The 20069-nt window shown below is 42.6% G+C and overlaps 2 protein-coding genes across 11 annotated transcripts in view; one reads left to right on the top strand and one right to left on the bottom strand.

The window, feature by feature from the left end:
• Window positions 1–4029, top strand: part of Dusp29 (dual specificity phosphatase 29) — a 33777-nt gene extending 29748 nt beyond the window's left edge. For all 3 annotated transcript variants that reach the window (XM_020175027.2, XM_074077914.1, XM_074077916.1), the window contains one exon: window positions 2837–4029. In XM_020175027.2, coding sequence (XP_020030616.1) covers window positions 2837–3066 — 230 coding nt within the window. In that variant the 3' untranslated portion in view covers window positions 3067–4029. The remainder of the gene's footprint in view (window positions 1–2836) is intronic.
• A 3504-nt stretch (window positions 4030–7533) lies between these two features.
• Window positions 7534–20069, bottom strand: part of Kat6b (lysine acetyltransferase 6B) — a 180306-nt gene continuing 167770 nt past the window's right edge. For all 8 annotated transcript variants that reach the window (XM_074079216.1, XM_020175024.2, XM_074079217.1 and 5 more), the window contains 5 exons: window positions 18142–18373; window positions 17693–17852; window positions 16754–17083; window positions 14113–14404; window positions 7534–11630 (listed from right to left, as the gene is read on the bottom strand). In XM_074079216.1, the coding sequence (XP_073935317.1) occupies window positions 9106–11630; window positions 14113–14404; window positions 16754–17083; window positions 17693–17852; window positions 18142–18373 (3539 nt within the window). In that variant the 3' untranslated portion in view covers window positions 7534–9105. The remainder of the gene's footprint in view (window positions 11631–14112; window positions 14405–16753; window positions 17084–17692; window positions 17853–18141; window positions 18374–20069) is intronic.

Raw genomic sequence — 20069 nt, 5'->3', positions numbered from 1 at the left:
GAATCTCTTTGCTTTCTCTATGACTAGAGCTCAGTGGTCAGTGACTGGTCACAAGTGTATGCAGCATTGAATTATTTCTAGTGTTGGCATCAACTTTGTGGGTGACTTCTTCACAAAACACTTCACCTCTGGAACCTGTTTCACGCCTGCAAAGTAGACAATTGAAGGTTATGTCCAGGATGACATGAGACAGTGTGGATGCACTGGGTGAGCTCTAGAGTGCCACCAGATGGAGGCCTAAAGGATAGGGCAGCGTCTCCTGCATCTGGGCTCAGCCAGCCACAGCTGTAGACAGCTAATAGCCACAGAGCTTTTTCTTCTAGACCTCTGACTCTCAAACTTTTTGGTTTCAGAACTCTTAGGCTCCTAAATCAGAGAAGGCCTCAAAGATCTTCTGTTCACGTAGGTGACATCTAACAGTATTTACCCCATTAGGAGTCAAAACTGAAAAAATTCAAATAAGCTGGGTACCCGTGGCACACACCTATAATCCTAGCTACTGGGAAGACTGAGATTGGGAGGATTGCAGTTTGAGGCCAACCTGGGCAAATAGTTCATGAGACCCCCCATCTCCAAAATAGCCAGAGCAAAATGGGCTGGAGGTGTGGCTCAAATAGTAGAATGCCTGCTTTGCATGCCTGAAGCCCTGAGTTCAAACCCCAGTCCCACAAAAACTAATAAATATTTGCTTATTTAAAAACAATAACCTGCTATTTACCAGCACAATAATGTTTTGTGAGAAATTGTATTTTCCAACACAAAAGGAAAAGAGTGGCATTTTACATTTTTCATAAATCTTTGCAATGTTAGATTATCAGAAGTCAGTCAGATTCTCATATCTGGTTTGTATTCAGTTTGTTGTGATGGGCTGTTTAGACCGAAGGATATGGAGGACATTCAGCTTCGTTTAGATATGGTTGGGCAAGGGAGGAATTATTTTAATAATCCCTTTCAGATAACTGTGGCTATGCTTTCTTGATACTACAGCAAAGCTCAATAAATGACAGCTTTTGAAAGGCCAGTTGTGACGTAGAATCTGATGCTATACCAATGAACTTCAGACTCCGTTACATTAAAATCCATTGGTGGACTGGTGTGATGGCACATGTCTGTAATCCCAGGATTTGAGAGGCTGAGGCAGGAGGATTTTGAGTTCAAGGCCAGCATGAGCTGCATAGAAAGAACCTGTCTCAGAAAAAAAAAAAAAAAATCCGTTGGTCTGTCTTGCACTTTGAGTGGATCGTTTGGCACGACTGTAATTCTTTGCACTGGTCATTTGAAAATCCTAGTTCACTAAGTCATACAGTCCTCCCAAATTTTGACACTTTTCATTGTAGATAATTCAAAAAAGCTACATTTGTTAACATCACCACTCATGTTAATGGAAAAAACTTAAAAGTATTGGGAAACTGTCAATCTCACAGCGATAGATACAAGTTTTCCAAAAGTCTTGATAGCCTAGGGCTGGCAGAGTGGCTCAAGTGGTAGAGTACCTAAAGCCTCAAGTTCAAACTCCAGTACCATACACACAAAACAAAGTCCTGACCATGTGATCTTTACTGAATTGGTTTTGCTCACTGCTGATCTGATTTCACTTTTCCATGTGACAGCTGAGGAAACTGAGGCTCTAGAGGCTAAGTACCCATTTGTCACCCAACTGGCCATTAGTAACAGAACCAGGTCTGGAACCCAGGTCTGACAGAAAGTGGGCCAGAGTCCTGCCGGCTGCCATGGTCGCATGGAGGCTAGTGGGTGTCAGGGCTGCACAAAGGGCCTTTTGGGACGGGGGTGGGGTGGGGTGAGGGAAAGCTCTCTCCTAACCAGGGTCACGTCCACTGCACTAGTGCAGAAAGCATGCACACCACCCGTGCCACCTCCAGCTGTGCATGGGATTCTGGTCTAGGCCCCTGTGGAATGCATCTGTTTAAAGTTGCTGATGGGTCCTCCTTACAGGGGAACTCTGTGCAGTCACGAGACTGTACTGCTGTATAGAAAAGGGCGTAAAACTTGCTGCCATAGGGGCAACGAAAAGAAGAGGGAATGGTTGGCTGTGCTTGTGCACAGATTCCTCCCTAGAATAGGAAGTTGGGGGCTGAGGGACTGGCTGGGAGAGGCTCCTCAGTAGGCCTCCCGTGGTACAGTTTAAATTTGAATTCTAGTGACTGCTCTGTTCAACATAAATAAGTAAACATTTAAAATACTTAGACAAGGCCAGGTGCCTGTAGCTCACGCCTGTAATCCTAACTACTCAGGAGGCAGAGATCAGGAGGATCGCAGTTTGAAGCCAGCCTGGGCAAATAGTTCTCAAGACTCTATCTTGAAAAAGCCTCCACAAAAAAGGGCTGATGGAGTGGCTCAAGTGGTAAGAGCACCTGGCTAGCAAGTGTGAGGCCTTGACTTCAAACTCCAGTGCCACCAAAAAATAAAAACAGTAAAAGACTTAGACAACCCCCCGGCCCCATAAAGTCCTTTCTCCAGCATCCTGACTTAGGGCTCCTTAGAGCTGCTATGGCATGTGAGGAGGGCATTCATTTCATTTCTCGCCTCCTCTTCCTTAATGAGGCAACAGTAATACCATCTGCCATTTATGGGACCTTTAACATGTGCCAAGCCATGCACAAAGTGCTTTACATACAAATTAACATCAGTGTCCTAGGAAGGAAATGGTGACAGTATCCCCATTTAGCAGATGGGGTGCTGTGGTCCGGAGCCAAGCTATGGGTGAGAGCAAGAGCAAATCAGGATTGAGGGGTCTGCCTGGGCCCCATGCAGGCCCGGGCCGCCAAGCCATCTGACTATTCGGCATGGGTCTTCTTCCCCCCCACTCCATCTGCAGGTAAAATCCTGGTTCACTGTGCCATGGGCCGTAGTCGGTCTGCGACCCTGGTCCTGGCCTACCTGATGATCCACAGGGACATGACCCTGGTGAATGCCATCCAGCAAGTGGCCAAGAACCGCTGTGTCCTACCCAACCGGGGCTTTCTGAAGCAGCTACGAGAGCTGGACAAGCAGCTGGTGCAGCAGAGGCGACAGGCCCAGTGTGGGGACTGCAAGTTGGAGCTGTAGGACCCTCTTCATGGGCCAAGCAGTAACACTGGGGATGTCCCCAGGAGAGGGAAAGACTGAACATGGTGCTGGCCTGTGACTTTGTTGGTCACGGAGAAGGGACAGCGAAACCAAAACTTTACTTCTTCCAAACAATCTTATTAAACTTCCTGGTGCATGCTGGGAGAAGGGAGGATTGGGAGCTGCCTTCTGGCAAAGGCCAGGACTGGACCTCACGGCCCCCATGAGTGAGATGGGCTCTGGGCAGAACTGGCTGTCAATGAGCACACAGTTCTGCTCAAAGTCTGTATTTTTTTTTTTTTTAAGATGAAAGCAAAAAAGGGGATTTAAAAATGTGTGGGCATTGTGATTAAATGTTTGGCTTTGTCTGAAAGGAAAGTCACATTTATTTTCGATTCCAAGGGGGCAGCTGGCTTGTTTTCTGTGACACCAGGAGGTGTTTGCACAGGTGTGTGCTGTGGAATGGAGGATCCGCAGCCAGGAGAGAGCCCTTAGGAGTTGGCCTCCCTGAGAGGTGGTGTGGGATTCTCACTCTTGAGAAAGCAGCAGCAGGAAGCAGGAAGCAGGAACCTGGAACCAGATGGAACCCAGAGAGGTACTGCTCATGGAGACGCAGCAGCCATGGACCAGAAATGGAACTGCCTAGGGAAACAAGTGTCAAGGCCTCCTGGGACACCAGGAGAAGGCACCAGGTTCTCCAGCTTGGTTATTTTATGGGGGGAGGAGAGAGTCCAGGGACTTGGCAGCTGGTAAGGCTGCCTAAGACTCACCCTGGGACCGTTGGGAGATGCTCTGCTTTTTTGCCAGAGGGAATACCTGTGGCCTGGACTTAGTTTCCTGGGACTGCCCTTAGGTCTACTCGGGGAGTCACCACAGTGACATATAGCACCTGATCCCCCGCCTTGACCTCCCATGATAAGGATGCTGGTCTTTTAATAAATGAACAAATGGGAACATTGTGAATTTTTAAAGCCGCATTCTCTCTGAAATTGTGACAGTACTAAGCAGGACCAATATCATGCTGGACCCACAACTCTTGTGGTTGTGAGGGAGAGAACAACATTGCAGGAGCAAGGTGGCCAACAATGAATGGAGTTGCTTAATGACTCAGATTTGGGTTTAATGGGAGCCATACTCAGGCTCTTGGAAAAGAGATGGGACAAAAGGGACCTGGGGGTCACAGTGGTCCCAACTTAGGCCATCCAATTATGACACACTGATACCCTCCTCTGAACTCAAGTTATTTCTTAGGTCTGATCTAGTTCATGTCCAGAGACAAGTCAACATTTCTATTTTAAAGAGCTATTTATATCTACATGAATTCACGTGTGCGGGAAGACTGAACGTCTACAGGCCCATCGCCGGTATTTGCTTGAGCTTCTGTTTTTATACTTTCATCTAGGCCCTCATGTCTTTGTGGGGCTGAGTCCTGCTGAGGGCAGCAGAAGCAATAAAGAAACGTAGGGGTTCTGGTCTCTTCCTGGTGACTCCTGGGAGCAGGAGCAACATTAGTTTTTTAGTAGTGTCTCAAGTCTTCACAAGTAAAATACTTATTTGGTCAGTAAGTATTTATGGAAATATCATGGGCCAAAAACTAGGTTAAGGAGGCCAAAAATTCAAGCAAAAATGCAAATGTAATCAAGTGTGATGAGGGGAACAGGTGCTCACGTGGAAACGACAGGCAGAAACCCACTGGAGATGGGGGTAGTGGCGAGGACGGGCTTTCCAAGAAGACAAAGTGAGTTGAAGCAGAACATCTTCCAACTGAGAAGGGAGATTCCAGGCGGAAGAACTGCCTAGCAGGTGAGGAGAGTGGGAGGAGAAGGGTAAAGAGGTTCACTCTAGAAACCAAAATTTACTTTGGCCAAAGTATGGAGAATAGGTGGTAGGGCAAGGGAGGCAAGGCCAGTTAGGGACTGTTGACAGAAAAGGGAAAGGCGGTCCAGACTGACAGCACAGGGGATTAGTATTCAAGATTAATTTGGAGCAGGGCACAGTGGCTCATGCCTATAATTCCAGGAGGCGGAGATTGGGGAGGCTCTCGGTTCAAGCCCAGTCCAAGCAAAAAGTTCTTGGAGCATCATCTCAATCAATAAGCTGGGCATGTGGTGCCAGCATAAATAGGAGGATCACAGTCCAGGCCAGCAGAGGGTAAACGTGAGACCCCACTTGAAAAATACATAAAGCAAAAAGGGCTGGGGGGGTAGCAAGCACCCAGCAAGCACCAGGCCCAGGGGTCAAATCCCAGTGGTGAAAAAAGGTATTTTGGAATTATAATAAGCAGGAAAACAGAGAGGACTGGCTGAGAGGGAAGAGGAAAAAGGAAGTACAAAAGGCTTGGATTTAGTGGTGCCTTAGTACTGACATTGTGTGGGAGGAGCTGGAACTCACCAGTTCATTGTGGTGTTCGTAAGTCATAGAAAAGGTTTCCCTGATCAATTGACCTGAAATTTAGAGTGCAGAGGAAGGCTCACAAGTGAAGGTCAACTTTTGGGTGTTACCTGTAGACAGAGGTGGAACTTGAAGTCACCATAGTGAGATAAGGGAATAAGAGAGGAGACATACCCAGGTATGAGTGCTGCAGCACATAAAGGCTTTAGAGCCAGGCCAGGGGGCGGGGGTGGGGGGTGAGAGTGAAGATCCAGGAAGGGAATAGGGAAAAGAGAAGGGATTACAGGAGCCTGGAAAAGACAAATTGAAGGCAATGCTCCCTAACACAACAGTACTTGCACTGTGGGTATGGAAGACTAAGGCTTGCTTGCAACAACAAAGGCACCTGTATTTATATAGCACTTAACAGTTTTTGTAACATCATATATTCTTTACCTAAACCTTTAAATCAGAGAGGTGACAAGTTATGGTCTTTTCACAGAGTGCAATGTTTTAGAAAAAAGCTGTGATTTGGGGAGACCTGGTTTGTTTCAGCTTATAAACTCTAGTTGGGTGAGTCTGGGCAATTAGGGTAGCTTCTTCTTGCCCCTATCTCCTGATCTGTGAATTGGAAATAACTGTCCCATTTCCCATTACGTGGACTGTTCCCAAAAGCCCTTTGTAAACAATGTTGTCTAAAACTGTGCTGGTGAGAAGGACTGATGCCCACATACCTGGGCATACAGTGAGTTTGGCTATACACAACCACTTGTTACAGCTCTTACAAATGAAAGAACACATTACTGGTTTTGAAAGGTGTGGCCCAACTGTGAGGGAATCCCAATTTAATGATGATTATATTTGGTTCTGATTAAGTCCAGGTTCTCGCTTTCCAGGCACTCAAGGCTGCACTTACTTCTCCAGTGTGAGGGAAGTGCTGGCTGCTCCATGGCTGCCTCAGCGATTGTGGGTTTCTCTCTTACTCTTGAGTTTTTCTATTCCCCAGAAGTTGATGCTGCAGTCTCTCCATAGCCTGGCGTCTCCAGTGCTGTTCTGATTCTGGTCTGGCAGGTATGGGGCGGTGACTGGGACTTGTCCATAAGCCCCCAAAAGGGGACTGTAAAGCAGGCAGGAGGAGGAGACACTGGAACCTAGACATCCCACAACCTAAGGGTGTGATTAGCAGGCCATTGTCAAAGGGAAGAGAGGAATCTCAGTCCCAGAGAATCTAACACAAGAGAAAGGCGATGAAGTGCATGACACCATCAAGGTGGGGATTGTGTGTGTGTGAGTTCTGTGTGTGGGTCCCCATCTGGCTGCCCGGATCATCACCCGCCACTCAGACGATGGGCTGGAGGTCTCTTTCCTACCAACACGGATTCTGAACTCCCTTTGCTATGACAGCTTAGAAGCCCTCCCTCATTCGCTACAGGTTTTACCCCACTGACTTTGCAGGTATAGAAGGAAAACTAAACCATACTCGTAACTGTGAAAGCAAATAATGACAGTGGTGACAGTGCAAGGGCAAACTTTGCTGGGCACCTTCCCTCCCTGTGGGCTTTTTGTTCCGGTGTGTATGCAACCACCTTGCCTTTTTAGAGTTTTATTTTGAGCCCATTTGAAGTTTTGTGTCTGTGATGTTTAATTCTTTAAACTTTAATTCTTTGTGTACAACCAATGGTTGTAAGCACCATGTTCAGACACTTTGAGAGCTTGGTGGACCTGTTTCACAGTGATGTTAAATTCATTTTTAAACCTGTTGCTTGAATCAAAAATGTTTTATTCTCAGGCAAAATTTTCTCTGAATACTGTAAAGTAATGTTTGCAAACGTTCACTTTTTAAAAAATCCAAACTTCAGAGTCTAAGAAAACATACAATCAATCACTCACAGCAGTGCAAGCCTTTCACACCTTTTGAAGGAAATACATCTTCAAACATACAATCCCAAACTGCATGCCTGTGGCATTACTCTTTATAAAAATGAAGTCTGCTACCATGGTACATGGCTTCTGAGGGGCATTTATACAGACTACACAAAGGGGCAACTGGGTATCTGTGTGGGATTTCTTTGCAAATGAAGATCAAAGTCAAAAAGAAAAAAGACAAATTCACTTTATTTTAAAGACAATGATTGGCATACAGAAGGTATGCACTAGCATAAAATAAACTTTCATGAAAAGCATTAAAATCCATTATAAATTAATTTATTAAATAGGTATTTGGTATATGTGATGGTTTTATTAGATATTACTCTTATTTATTGCCAACCCCTCCCCCAAAGTCAAAACAAATCAGAAAATCTCATAACTCCAATTTACACTAAATATTTTCCCGAATGTGTGTGTGTTCTGGGACGTGACACATGGTAGGTACAGTTCAGTTGGTCATTCTCTATCAATCATAATATGACAGGACACAGAGGCTAAAAATGGCTCATCATAATTTATTTTATGTTAAAATGTACAGCTTTTTTTGTTTTTGTTTTTTTTGTTTTTTTTTTTGAAGTAACTGACTAAAAAGAGAACAGATAAATACAAGAGTGTCGCTGGCTCCTATTTTATACAAGGATTTCGCCTCTCCTGCTTGGCCCTTACTGTCACCCTGTACAGGTACAAAGGCTACAAAAAAGGAAGCATTATAAACAGACACAAATAACTCTTTTGCTTTTGTACATGCGATTTGTAAGCTTAGTTTGAGCTATTCACAAGCTACTTCTCTATTTTTCCTTAAAAAATAACTCCAATATTTTATAAAGATAGAAAAATCTACAGATGGAATGAAAATGTAAAGTTAGAGGCATTTCCATAAAATAGCAACTTTACACCAAATTCACTATTTTTTTAAATCCTGCCAAGTATTTGGACATATATGAAATGTTTCAAAACCTGACAGATAAACACTGAGATATGCTTCATTCAATAAACAGAAGTCTGCATTTATAAAACAGAAAGCTGCCTTTTTCCCCAAAGAAATCTGTCACCAAAATGGGAAAGGGTCTCAACTTTACACCAAACATTTAGCAATAAAACCCTTTTGACTAACCAAATGGGAATAGCTTTTATAGCTCTTTACAGTTTTATAATTAACAAAAATATATATTTTTTAAAACCCTCAAATTAGGGCACCCTAATCAAGGCAAAAAACTTAAGAAATGGCTTACTGTTAGCACAACACTTGTACAGTACTACAAAATGCACTGTCACTAACAAAGACATTAGCGGCATGCTGAAGTGTCACCTTAAACAAAATATACAACAACTGAAATGCTAAAGGCATTTACATGGAGTGGACAGGGAAGGAAAAAAAAAAGCTCTAGCTTCAATATTAAAACAGATAATTTGGGGGCTTGATATCCACATTGTTTAATGGAGGCAGGCACAACAAGTAGCTGCCCCCAAGTATAGTCCAAAGAGAGGCCTTCCTTTGCAGAGAATTTCATACAAAAGTAACAGAAATAAAGGTACCAAAAAAGAAAAAGGAAAAAAAGAAAACAACTTGTATAAGGCTTTCTGCTGCATACAGCTTTTTTTTTTTTTTTAAATAAATGGTGCCAACAAATGTTTTTGCATTCACACCAATTGCTGGTTTTGAAATCGTACTCTTCAAAGGTATTTGTGCAGATCAATCCAATAGTGACGCCCAGTGGGTTCTGTGAACTGCCCAACTGTCTACCTTCTCATGTAGGACCCATTGAGAGACTGTTTGGACATGCCTGTGTTCATGTAGCCATGATGTCCAGGGGCTGTGTACATCATGTTACTGTGGGGTGGGGTCTGCATTGGCTGCTGGGCGTATGGCTGGGTTCCCATCATGCCCATCTGCATCTGCATAGGGTACTGGGGTGTTTGGTTCATGTAGCCGTGGTTGCTGTGGTAGCCACTGTTCATCATTGGCTGGGACATGCTGTAGCCATTCATGGCATTGAGAGTGTTCATGTTCACGTTCACAGAGTTGACGTTGTAGGCGGGGGCTGGCATCAGGTTCACACTCATGTTCATGCCTCTCTGCATGGCTAAAGTCCGTGCAGGGCCCTGCATGGCTACAGTCTGGGAGCGCCCATAGATTTGTGACTGATGGGTGGCAGCGGCTGGTGACAGAGACGCCGACTTGGTTCTCATGGAGACGTGGCCCTTGCTGGCAATCTGGGTTTGCAGTCTTTGGCTGTGGGAGATGCCAATATTGGATGCAGACATGTTCCGCTGCAAAAGAGGTGGTGGCAGATTCATTGGAGGAGGAGTCAGGTTGGGAGGTGGGGTCATGGTAGCTTGTGCTTGGGGTCCTCCAGGGACAGAGTGTGGAGACTGAGAAAGCTGAACAAGCCCTGTGTTGCTTAATGGTGTGGACAAAGAGGCACTGTTTGCATAGGAAGTCACAGCAGCGGAATGGCTGTAAGGCAATGAATGATCAATAAGTGTATTAGTTAACTGCTGCAGTTTGGCAAGGCTGAAGGTGGCGGATGGCTGTGGGTAGTGCCCAGCCCCAAAATCACTTTGACCCATTCGCTCATATAAGCCAATGCTGGAGTTGCCTGCCTCGGGGATGTCAGGCAGTTGCATGGGTGGGGTGAAGTTAGCAGCCATGCTACACTGAGCCAGCTGCTGGCTGCTGCTTGGAGGCCTCTCTACCACACAGCCCTGGGGAGACTTGACGCTGCAGGTTGGGGGAGAGCTAATGTTGGTCTGCTGCAGCATGCTGCAGCTCCCGCTGATGTTGGACATCTGCTGGGTGACGGCACAACTGCTCTGTGTCAGACTGCTAGAGGTGAGGTTGCTATAGGAACAGCTGTTCTGTGAAGAACCATTTCCACAAATGCTCCCACCCATAGTAGAATCATAGCTGCTTGGGTTTTCGTAGTTCTCTGTTGTGCTCTCAATACTGCCCAGGTCACTAAATCCACTGTCTACGACTTGCTGTGAGTGATCTGATACTGATGGAACGTCCATCATTGGGCTGGTTTCCATGTTCTGCAAAGATGGCACTGAGATGGCACTCTGATCTGGACTGATTTGGGCATAGCTGTTCTCCAGGGCAGGGACATTAGGGCTACTGACAGAACGGACTGACTGACCAGGATGGGAATGGACTGATGAAACTGGGCTACTGTGATCTGACTGTTGGCAATCATCCAGCTGGGTGGCAATTTGTGGACTTTGGTCTGCCTGGGTGTAGTTCTGTAGGCTTCTACATGCCTCTTGAGTCTCAGTACAGTCCTGAAAGGTATCGTCCTGTTCCCTGTTCTCCTGAGTCAAAGACTGAACTGCCTGAACGGTCTCTGAGTCGATTTCCATTGTGGCCGTGTTTCCCTCTTTAAACTCAGAATCTACATCTTCACTGTTCTTTTGGTCCTGCTTCTGGGCCTGTTCTTCTGGAGGCTCCTCATCAGACTCAGGCACAGTTTCAGTGTCCACGGGAAGCTCCTTCGGCTCACTGATACATGAAGCTGCAAGGTCAACACCACAGTCCATCAAGACTTCTGGGCTTGAATGACTAGGTTGAACACTAAGGTCTAAAAAACCTTCCTGGTTTTCCAGCACTTCTTTGAAGGCTTCTCTTGGGAGTTCTTCCTTCTCCCTTTCAGCAGACTCCATGTGACTGTCATCTTCATCATCTGCATCATGATCCTCATTGTGAGATGGCTCTTCATCCTCTTCCTCCTCCTCTTCATGATCATCCAAATGCACAGAGTCTTCTTTGTCCATGGAGATTTCTGGTTCCTCTTTTTCCTGACTCTTAGTATCATCCTGGTCTTTTTCTACAGTTCCTTCTTCTTCCTCCTCATCTTCCTCCTCATCTTCTTCCTCCTCAGGTTTGATGAGATCCTCATCTACCTTTTCACCTGGTAAAGATTTATTTGGACTTGCAGGTGCACATGTTTCCTCCCTTCCACTTCCATCCGGAGGCAGCAGGGCTTCCACAGTCTCCTTCACCTCCCGCTCAGTTCCTATGGGAGTAGGGCTGCTTTTGTCTTCTGAAATCTCCTTCTGCTCCTCCACCCTTCCCTGGTCATCAGGCTCCATAGGTGTTTCTGGTGGGGTGTACAAATTCAGTTTAAATCCAGTCTTCCTCTCTTTGTTTTGCCTCCATTTAGAGAGACCTCGCTTGGTTCCTTTTGGCCATACTTGTTTGCACTTTAGAGGTTCAGGATTGTCTCTGCTGCCTTCTTTCAAGTTATTTGCATTATCATCCATATTATCTTAGTGAAGAGGCAGAAAGGAGAAGGAAGAAAAGCAAAGTTTTAGAAAGTGTAACCATGGACAACTTGAATTCTTTAATTAGTCAACATTGCTTTCAACTCAGCATTTTAAGAGATGATGGTAAAGATAATCAAGATTAATGTAAAATAATATTCTAGCATAAACCAAGTTAAATAACATAGGCCTGAGAAAATATTTGTTTTTAACAAATAAAACAGTCTCTGGTACAAAATATAGAGCTCCATAATGTGAAAAAACAAAAACAAAACACCCCCCCTTTTGAACATTTACAGATTAGGAAATACAGGGGGGCAAGGGATTAATGCTAGTTTCTATCCAAATCATCATTGCACTGCAAAAATTACTAGAAGGCTAACTCCTATGCTACTCCAAGGACGTGATCTTCTGCTTCTGAACATTTAACATGCAAGTATTCTTTTTATCAGTAATTCTGTCCACATTGTGTTTTGGATCAGTTTTCTATTCAAATGTAAGGTATGAACTATAAAGGCAATTAGAAATAAACTCTAGCTGTAAAGGTTCATTTCAATTCCATTAACCTTATTTTTCTGTATATATGAATACAAATATGAATGTTTATATGAATATAAGCAAATAAATATATGAATACATACATACATATAAAACACCCTTAGCATCTTTAGAAGATGAAAGACCACACTAACCTCATAGACTTAGGGGTCCATTTAAAGGAAAAACTTTATAAAGAGCAATAGCCTTATTAGAAACACTATTTTGGAGAACAAAAATAAAAAATAACAGTTGTTTAGGCCATATCATTTTTTTTTTCAAGAAAGGAGTGGTTTGTAATCTAATCAGTGCATAGCAAGGTAAATTTTAGCTTATTTACATAATAAAAGGGTTACACATAAACTTACCTGTGAGCATTCACTCAAACTGATTAGCTGAAAAGAACACTTATGTGATGTTTAGTAATCCTTAAGAGGTGCCAAGCATTGGGCCTGAATTAACACTCATCTCAGGGTGTTCAAACTGTTTCCCTTCTATTCATATCGGCAGGTAACAGCCATGATAATGGTCCCATAATCCATATTCTTATTCTGTATGATACTGGTTCTAGCAATTCTGTAGGAATACTTCCCCAAATCAGAAGATTTTTTTTTTTTTTTTTGATGGCACTAGGGTTTGAACTCAGGGCCTCACACTTGCAAGGCAGGTGGCGCTACCACTTGAGCACTCCACCAGCCTTTTTTTGTGATTTTTTTTTGAGATAGGGTCTCACAAACTATATGTCTGGGATGGCTTTGAACTGTGATCCTCCTGAGCTCTGCCTTCTGAGTAGCTAGGATTACAGGTGTGAGCCACCAGTGCCTGGCTAGAAGATGAATTTTCTGATAATTATTTTTAAGAAAGGTGAAGATCCTGAAAGGAGTCAGGTATGATATGACCACAAAGAATTTCTAAAGGTAAATAGTCCAAAGTGGAGAAGAAAGGCAGTGATAATTCATCTATAGTTTCTTGAGAAGATAGCCTAGTAGTAGAAATATGGTTCCATTTCCACATACAGAAAATCTTTCACTGTGGTTTGTTGTTGCTGTTTGTATGTGTGTTTATTTAAAAAAATTGAAAGAATCAGCCTTAGTTTTTTTTTTTTTTTTTAATTAGGGCAAGATATCATTCCTTCAGCAAATAGTTATATAGTAATAGTGTTCCTGTTAAGTAAGAAAGTCACAAAGATGCTGATTTATGTTGTTAAAACTGGTTTTTCAAATGCTACAGTGAAACCTGTGGCTCCCAGGGAAATGGGATGGCCCATTCTCCACACTAGAGTAAGTTTTGGATACAGTCATTTCAGCTGTGGAGATAAGATTGTCCCATAAATCTCACGATTCAGCTGGGAGCACAAGTGATCAAGCTAAGAGGCAAGGAATCGGTGCTTTTATACAGGGTATCAAAGATAATTTATTGGTGTTTAGTACTTTTTAAGAGGATGGGGAAGACAGTGTCCCTGTCAACTTAAAAGGAAGGACAATCTCCTGATTAATGGTGTGATGCTTGATCACAGTGGATCCTCAGACACTAGTGATTATTAAGGTACACCTCAGTTTATTATTTGTTTTTCAGGAAAAAAGAACTACCAAATTCAATGCTCATACTGATAATATATACCCTGATTTCCAAAGTAGTAAATGTGAAAAGTACATAGTAGAATCAAAAAAACACAATGTGTTTCTTACTGACAGAATTCCATTTTTGAGGATATGTCAATTTCTATAAAGTAAAATGACCCCACCTAGAGGAATGTTCTGATCTTAGAAGTCTTTAACATAAAATCCCATTCCAGGAAGAAGGCTAGAACCATCTACAAATGAGAATGGACAGATGAATATGTATTTCATGTGCTTTGGCACAACCATACAGATGCTATTGGGTATAATTCCAAGAGCAGGTTGTATACAGATAATCACAGGGATAAGATTTTTATAACCCTCTACTTACTTCTACAAGGGTCAGTGTTCTTAAAGCAATGATTGTCTTTTCCTTCCTCTTCCTCTGTTTGTCTTTTCTTTCCAGGCTGATGTTGGAATGTTTTTCTCAGGACTGGCTTCCTGATATCTTCCTCCAGTTCAATCTCACAGGTAGGCTCCAGCTGTGGCATTGGTCTCTCTTCATCTGAGTTGTCAAAGGGCTCATTCAGTACTTCTGTCGTCTCAGAAATGGTCTCTGTTGTTACACTGCTGTTGATCCTCCTGCGTTTACGACCCCTTTTCTTCTTTAGCACAAAAGGCCTCTGAAATTAATTCCAAACATAATACATAGTGCTCATGAGAAATTAAATGGGTGAGTCGATATGCAGCAAACATGTTCTAAACTCGTGCCTGAGAATCTTACACGTAAAGACTTCTGTAATGTCTTTATACTTAACCTTCCATTTGATGTTTAACATCCCTCTTGGGCTCCAACTACACAAGCATTTTCCAAATAAAACAATTGTTTACTCAAGCAGATGCTTCAAGATGGAACATCCTAGCAATGTGACTGTATATTATAAAAGCTAAGCTATCACTTTTCTAGTATACATTTTCTAAGAGGCACTTGTTGGCTTCAATACTGTGTACATAATAGTCATTTTAAGGTCATCAAAGACCCTAGTGTTTCTATAAATGCTGACTAGCCATCAGGTCACTCATTTAATACTTGATGACTATTTAAGAGACATCTTCTACATGCAAAGCACTACGGGAAATATGCTGGTATACAAGACCAGCCTACTTGTCCCATCTCACAGGACTTCAGGAACTATGAAAGGGAAGAAAGGAAAGGAAAGGGTGCTTGAAGAAAATATTACCCTGCTGCTTAAAAAGTCAATAGAGTTACTATATTGGTGGTTGATGGGATGTGAGCAATTGATGATTATGTAAAAACATTTTAAAATGGAAAGTACCCCAAAAAGTTAAAAGACATGTAAGATCTCTCTATATAAGATAAAAATACCCTTTTTGTATTTGCACTAAAGGTTAATACAAGCAATTCTCCATAATTGCAATGATTAAATATTTTTAACAAGTAAAGAAAGTATTGAGCTATATAAAATTCAAATAAAAGAGTAGGTACATTTATTGCTAAAATGTAAAGCTGTCTAAAAAAGTCCCTAAATTTTGGAAAAACATTGTAAATAAAGATTTAATGTATCTGAATGAAAGCCCAGGGCTGGGGATATAACTTAGTGTTGGAGTGTCTGCCTACTATGCACAAGGCTCTGGATTCTATCCACAGGGTAGGGGAAAAAAAAAAAAGGGAGGCCAATTTCCAAGTAAACTATATCCAAGATGTATTGTATTTTTGATGCTCTGATTTTTTTTTTTTTTTTTTTGTGGTACCGGAGATTGAACCCAGGGCCTTGTGCATACTAAGGCAAACTCTCAACCACTGAGCCACATGCTCAGCCCTCTCAATGTTTCTGAAGAACACATATAGGCTTGTTAATAATGTTCTGTAACTTACCCACGTTTATAATTTAACATTTGTGGTTATTAATATCCCTAGTCTGTTTGCCCTCCCCTAGGTTATCAGTATTTTCCCAAACATGAGGGAACCAATACATAGAACTGGTTTTCTTTAGGTTGAATTCATTTATATGGCAGCAGTCCATATTACACCTAGGATGATTCTGGCTTTTCATGTTTTTAAACCAAGTTTCTCTCACTTTATACTAACAGATGAATGTATTTTACTCATAAGAAATTAAAAAAATTACTCAGAAGCCTGAAGTCCACTTCATGGGATGCTCCTTTCTGCTACCTCCCCACAGCTGCCTTCTCACTGATTACCAGCCTTAGATGAAAGAACACTGAATTGGGAATTAGAATGATAAGTTGCTTGATAGACACCACACAAGGATTGCCTTGGGGCAGAGTTGTAACTTGTAAACTGTTATCTCTATTTGTCTTGGCTATTCTAACACTATCCATTCCCTCTGTGTGTCACAGATAGATACCGTGGGATAAAGATATCAGATCTAGGAGAGCAATTACCCAAAGAAAAAAATCGACTGTTCATTTTCTATACCACTGAAGATGAGATGGTATGATTTAGAGTAACCACCAGGATACTAAGATATGAGGAATTTTAGTAATGTGTAATTGGCCACAAATCCAAAATAGCACCAAATAATCAAGAGTCCAAAATACCCCCAACAATTCTGTCAAGAACAGGAGAAACAAACAGCAGCAGTACTTGGCTTGGAGTTGTGGGGGCTCATCTGGCTCTGGTCCTGACTCTAATGAGTCATGGGACCTTGGGTAAGTCTCCTGGTCTCCCTAGGCCTTGGAGGGTGGTTTTTATGCTCTCTGGGGTGTCCCTTTCAACTCCCATAACTGCATTCACTCGTCTGTAGACCAGCAGGTGGCAGTGACTACCAGACTAGGAAGCTGGCCTGTCCTTGGTTTCCTGCCTGCTGTCAGCACCAGTAAACACAATCATGACTAAACGATTATGATATTTGATCAGTGGTACTGCACACTTAAAAACTGCATCTGAAATTCAGACAGTGAAATGCATACTAAGAGATGGAACACTGGTAATGACAAATAAGATCTGATTGAAAGCACCTCAGATAAAATCTAAACAGATAACCTACCTTTCTCTTTATGGCAACTGATTGTGGTTTAGTCAATCGTGGGGGAGAGCTTGGAATATTTTCTTCTTCCTCATCATCTTCTTCCTCCTCCTCCTCCTCCTCCTCCTCCTCTTCTTCCTCCTCTTCTTCTTCTTCCTCTTCTTCACTGCTTTCCTTAGCTAGCTCCATCAGCTGCCCTCGTTCCCCTGCTACTGGCCGGTTCTCCGGGGAAGGCAAATATTTATTTTTTGATTGTACTTTTGCAGGTGATTGCCTACTGTTAGCTCTAGATGACAGGATTTCTTGCTCTTCTTTTTCCCAGCAGCTAGCTTGTTCCATTAGCCGCTCAGCCTGGGTGGGGGGAGGGGAGGCAGGGTGTAAAAATGGCAGGTGGTGAGAGGGCAGTTCCACAGTCAGAGCCTCTAAGGATCAATGGCAAAGGGTCTCTAAGTGGGTTCTTTTCTGATCAAGACAGTCAGCAAAGCAAATTCCAATTGCATCAACTCAGGACCCTTTTGCATCAGTTAGGGTAAAAATTAAAGAAGATTGGGTTTCATGGGATATTTAGCAGTATTAATGATGCAGCGAATTGATTTGAGTCCTTTATCACAACATTATATGCTCACTGGCATGGAGCGCTTTAAGTAAGTTCATAAACACAAAGAATCGATTGACACTGCAGACTTGGAGCTCAGCACCAAATCTGATCTGATTACATACTGTCAATAGTGAAAAATGCTGCTTTGTGATCAACGACAAAATGTTTCATTTCTTATACTCAATTCAATAAAATTTTCATGTCTCACCATACAAACTCATTTAGGATAAATTACTGCCGTATCATTTCACAAGGTCTCTCTACAAAACCAAGCCTTTGACAATGATGTTAATGACTTTCTTAGCCTAAGAGAGCTGTGAGAATCAAGTCACACAACTTAGGATGATGAAGTCAATCATTACCTCCTTTTCAGCTTCCCGCTCTTCTTCAGAAACTGCAGCATTAGAAATTAAAATTGGGGTCCACCTCAGACTCTCTGGATCAAGTTCATTGGCTCGGGAACAGGCTTTCAGCTTTTCCATGTGGCCCAATATCAACTTTTCCCTTCTAATGATGACAAACCTGTAATGTGATAAGGCAGAACAAACTGTAATCAAATTTCTTTTCACCTTTATATACTGACACAAACTAGCACTAGCATTACCTGGGCCAGAAAAAAAAGATCAGAAATCATGTTAATGAAAGGGTACAGCAAATTGAAATACAACCAGCAAAAAAGTACCAGTTCATGTTTTCCTTATAGGAAATGGACCTTATCTTTAACTTGAATACATGTGCCTAAGCTCCAGGAACCATCTGTGGTGTGAGCTGTTTCTAAGGCAGTGGTGTCACTCAAGGCCTGGGGACTCACCTGCCGTCTCTCTTGTCAATCATGTGGAGGTGCTGCAGAGTGGTAGCGATGTCATGTGGGCACATGCCTGTGGCTCTGCTAATTGCCTTGATGCTGATGTGTCTCTCATGGTGATGGTAGAGGTATTCTAAGATGACGCTCTTCCAATAGGCCAGGTAGGAGAGCCGGCCCAGATCAGAGAGTGGCTTTTCAGGAGACCCTGCCTGGCCTTCTCTTCTAGAAAGCAAATAGCCTACAGCAGAAAAAGCAAAAGTCCACTCACTTGGGTGTTTCCAGAATTAGGAACAGGAGTCACTAGAACTAATATAAATAGCAGCAAGGTAAAAACATCACAGTAGTGAAGTGCACCTTTTTATGTGTGCAGTCTCTTCCCAGTTACAGTGACTTGATCTCCAGGAAGTTTATGCTTCTGAATCTTTTATAGTGGAACTATAAGTCAATTCACACAGCTGGTGGCAGCATTGCAAACATATACCATGGCATATTTAACAAAGACTGAAGACATTACTTCTGGAAAGTCTCACATCTAAATCTACCAGCTTCAAATTCTTTCAAAACTCAATGTCAGGCATTTACTTAGAAATTCTGCCGGGGGACCACCCCAAACATTAATGGGCAAGTTGTTTTCCACAGGAAGGACCTAATGACCCTTTGACAGCTGGGTCTTAATAAAAGAGAAGGGCCTCAAGTGATTCAGAGTCACGTTTAACTAGCCGGGTGATCCGAAACTGTTTTAGGACTAATAAAAGAATGTCTTTCAAGTCAGCTGCTGAAACTCACATCTGCTTCACTAGCTCTATTTTCACCTCTTTCATGGAAATTAATTTATATAACCCAACTCCAGAATGTTGCTCTTACAAATTAAAAAAAAAAAAGAAAACTCCTTAAAATAAACTACTTCATGTATACTCCAAAGCTCCCCAAGCATGTTAAACTTTTGAATACATTCTACAGCATCACTGTAAAGGTTCCTTGGCAAAAGAACTTTGAAATGAGAGAAACTTTAAACCCACTTAAAGGTAATGAATGAAAGCTGGCGGCTGTCTCGGTAATTTAAGAGCCTCTTATGGGGTAGAAGAAATGCTGCAAACTAATGATGTCTACCTTGCTCTAATTATCTATTTCAACAGTGTCACCTTCGTGAACTTCCTGAATTTAAACAAACATCAACCACATGCAGTAGGTGGCAGCAATTACAAAATCATGCTGCTTTGTAAACCACCCAAATGTTCAGCATTTTTCTTCTTTTATCTACATTTCCAAAATGGCTGCATTCTCAAGAATTTAATTTTACTTTTGTTGTTACAAGGAGAAATCATTTCCTCTGAACCATGTTTCCTGCCTCTCAAAATCACTGAAAATAATGCAGAAATACAGAACAAGAGATTCAAGCTGAACCCTATGGGGTATAATCACAGCACTTTGTATCTTGATGGCTTTAATCTGCCATTATAAATAGGCGGAAATTTAACATCAGATTTTGCTGAAGCTTTTTGACTTATTTGTCTCTTTAATTTATGTTTAAGTGCAAAGTATTTGATTGAATGCAAACAAGCACCACATTTTACAGTCAAAGCCCTGGCTTGGCGTCGCTTGGCTACAGGCTGAGGCTTTCAATAGCAGTGTCAGGAATGCTAACATGGATGGCCGCTATGCTGAAGCCAGCCAGTATCATGTCCTGTCAACATCAGGAAGAGCTCTCTCAGTTGCCGGAGGGAGCCCAGACCTCAGAACACAGATAATTGGCACATCCGTCACCTGCCTCCTAAGTGCTTGGCACATGCTGAGAAATTTACTCAGTCAGCTGGAGGTCCCAGCTCTGTACTACTTGGGGGAGAGAACATAGAACCATGGGAAAGAACTATTCCCCTTTGTCCACGAGATCTCACAGTACAAAGTCCCCTGCAGTGACTGTGGAAGTCCCCAAG

The sequence above is a fragment of the Castor canadensis genome, chromosome 7 (assembly GCF_047511655.1).
Source record: "Castor canadensis chromosome 7, mCasCan1.hap1v2, whole genome shotgun sequence".
Taxonomy (NCBI): domain Eukaryota; kingdom Metazoa; phylum Chordata; class Mammalia; order Rodentia; family Castoridae; genus Castor; species Castor canadensis.
Note: the sequence above shows the minus strand (reverse complement) of the source record. Positions and strands in the feature narration are given on the sequence as shown.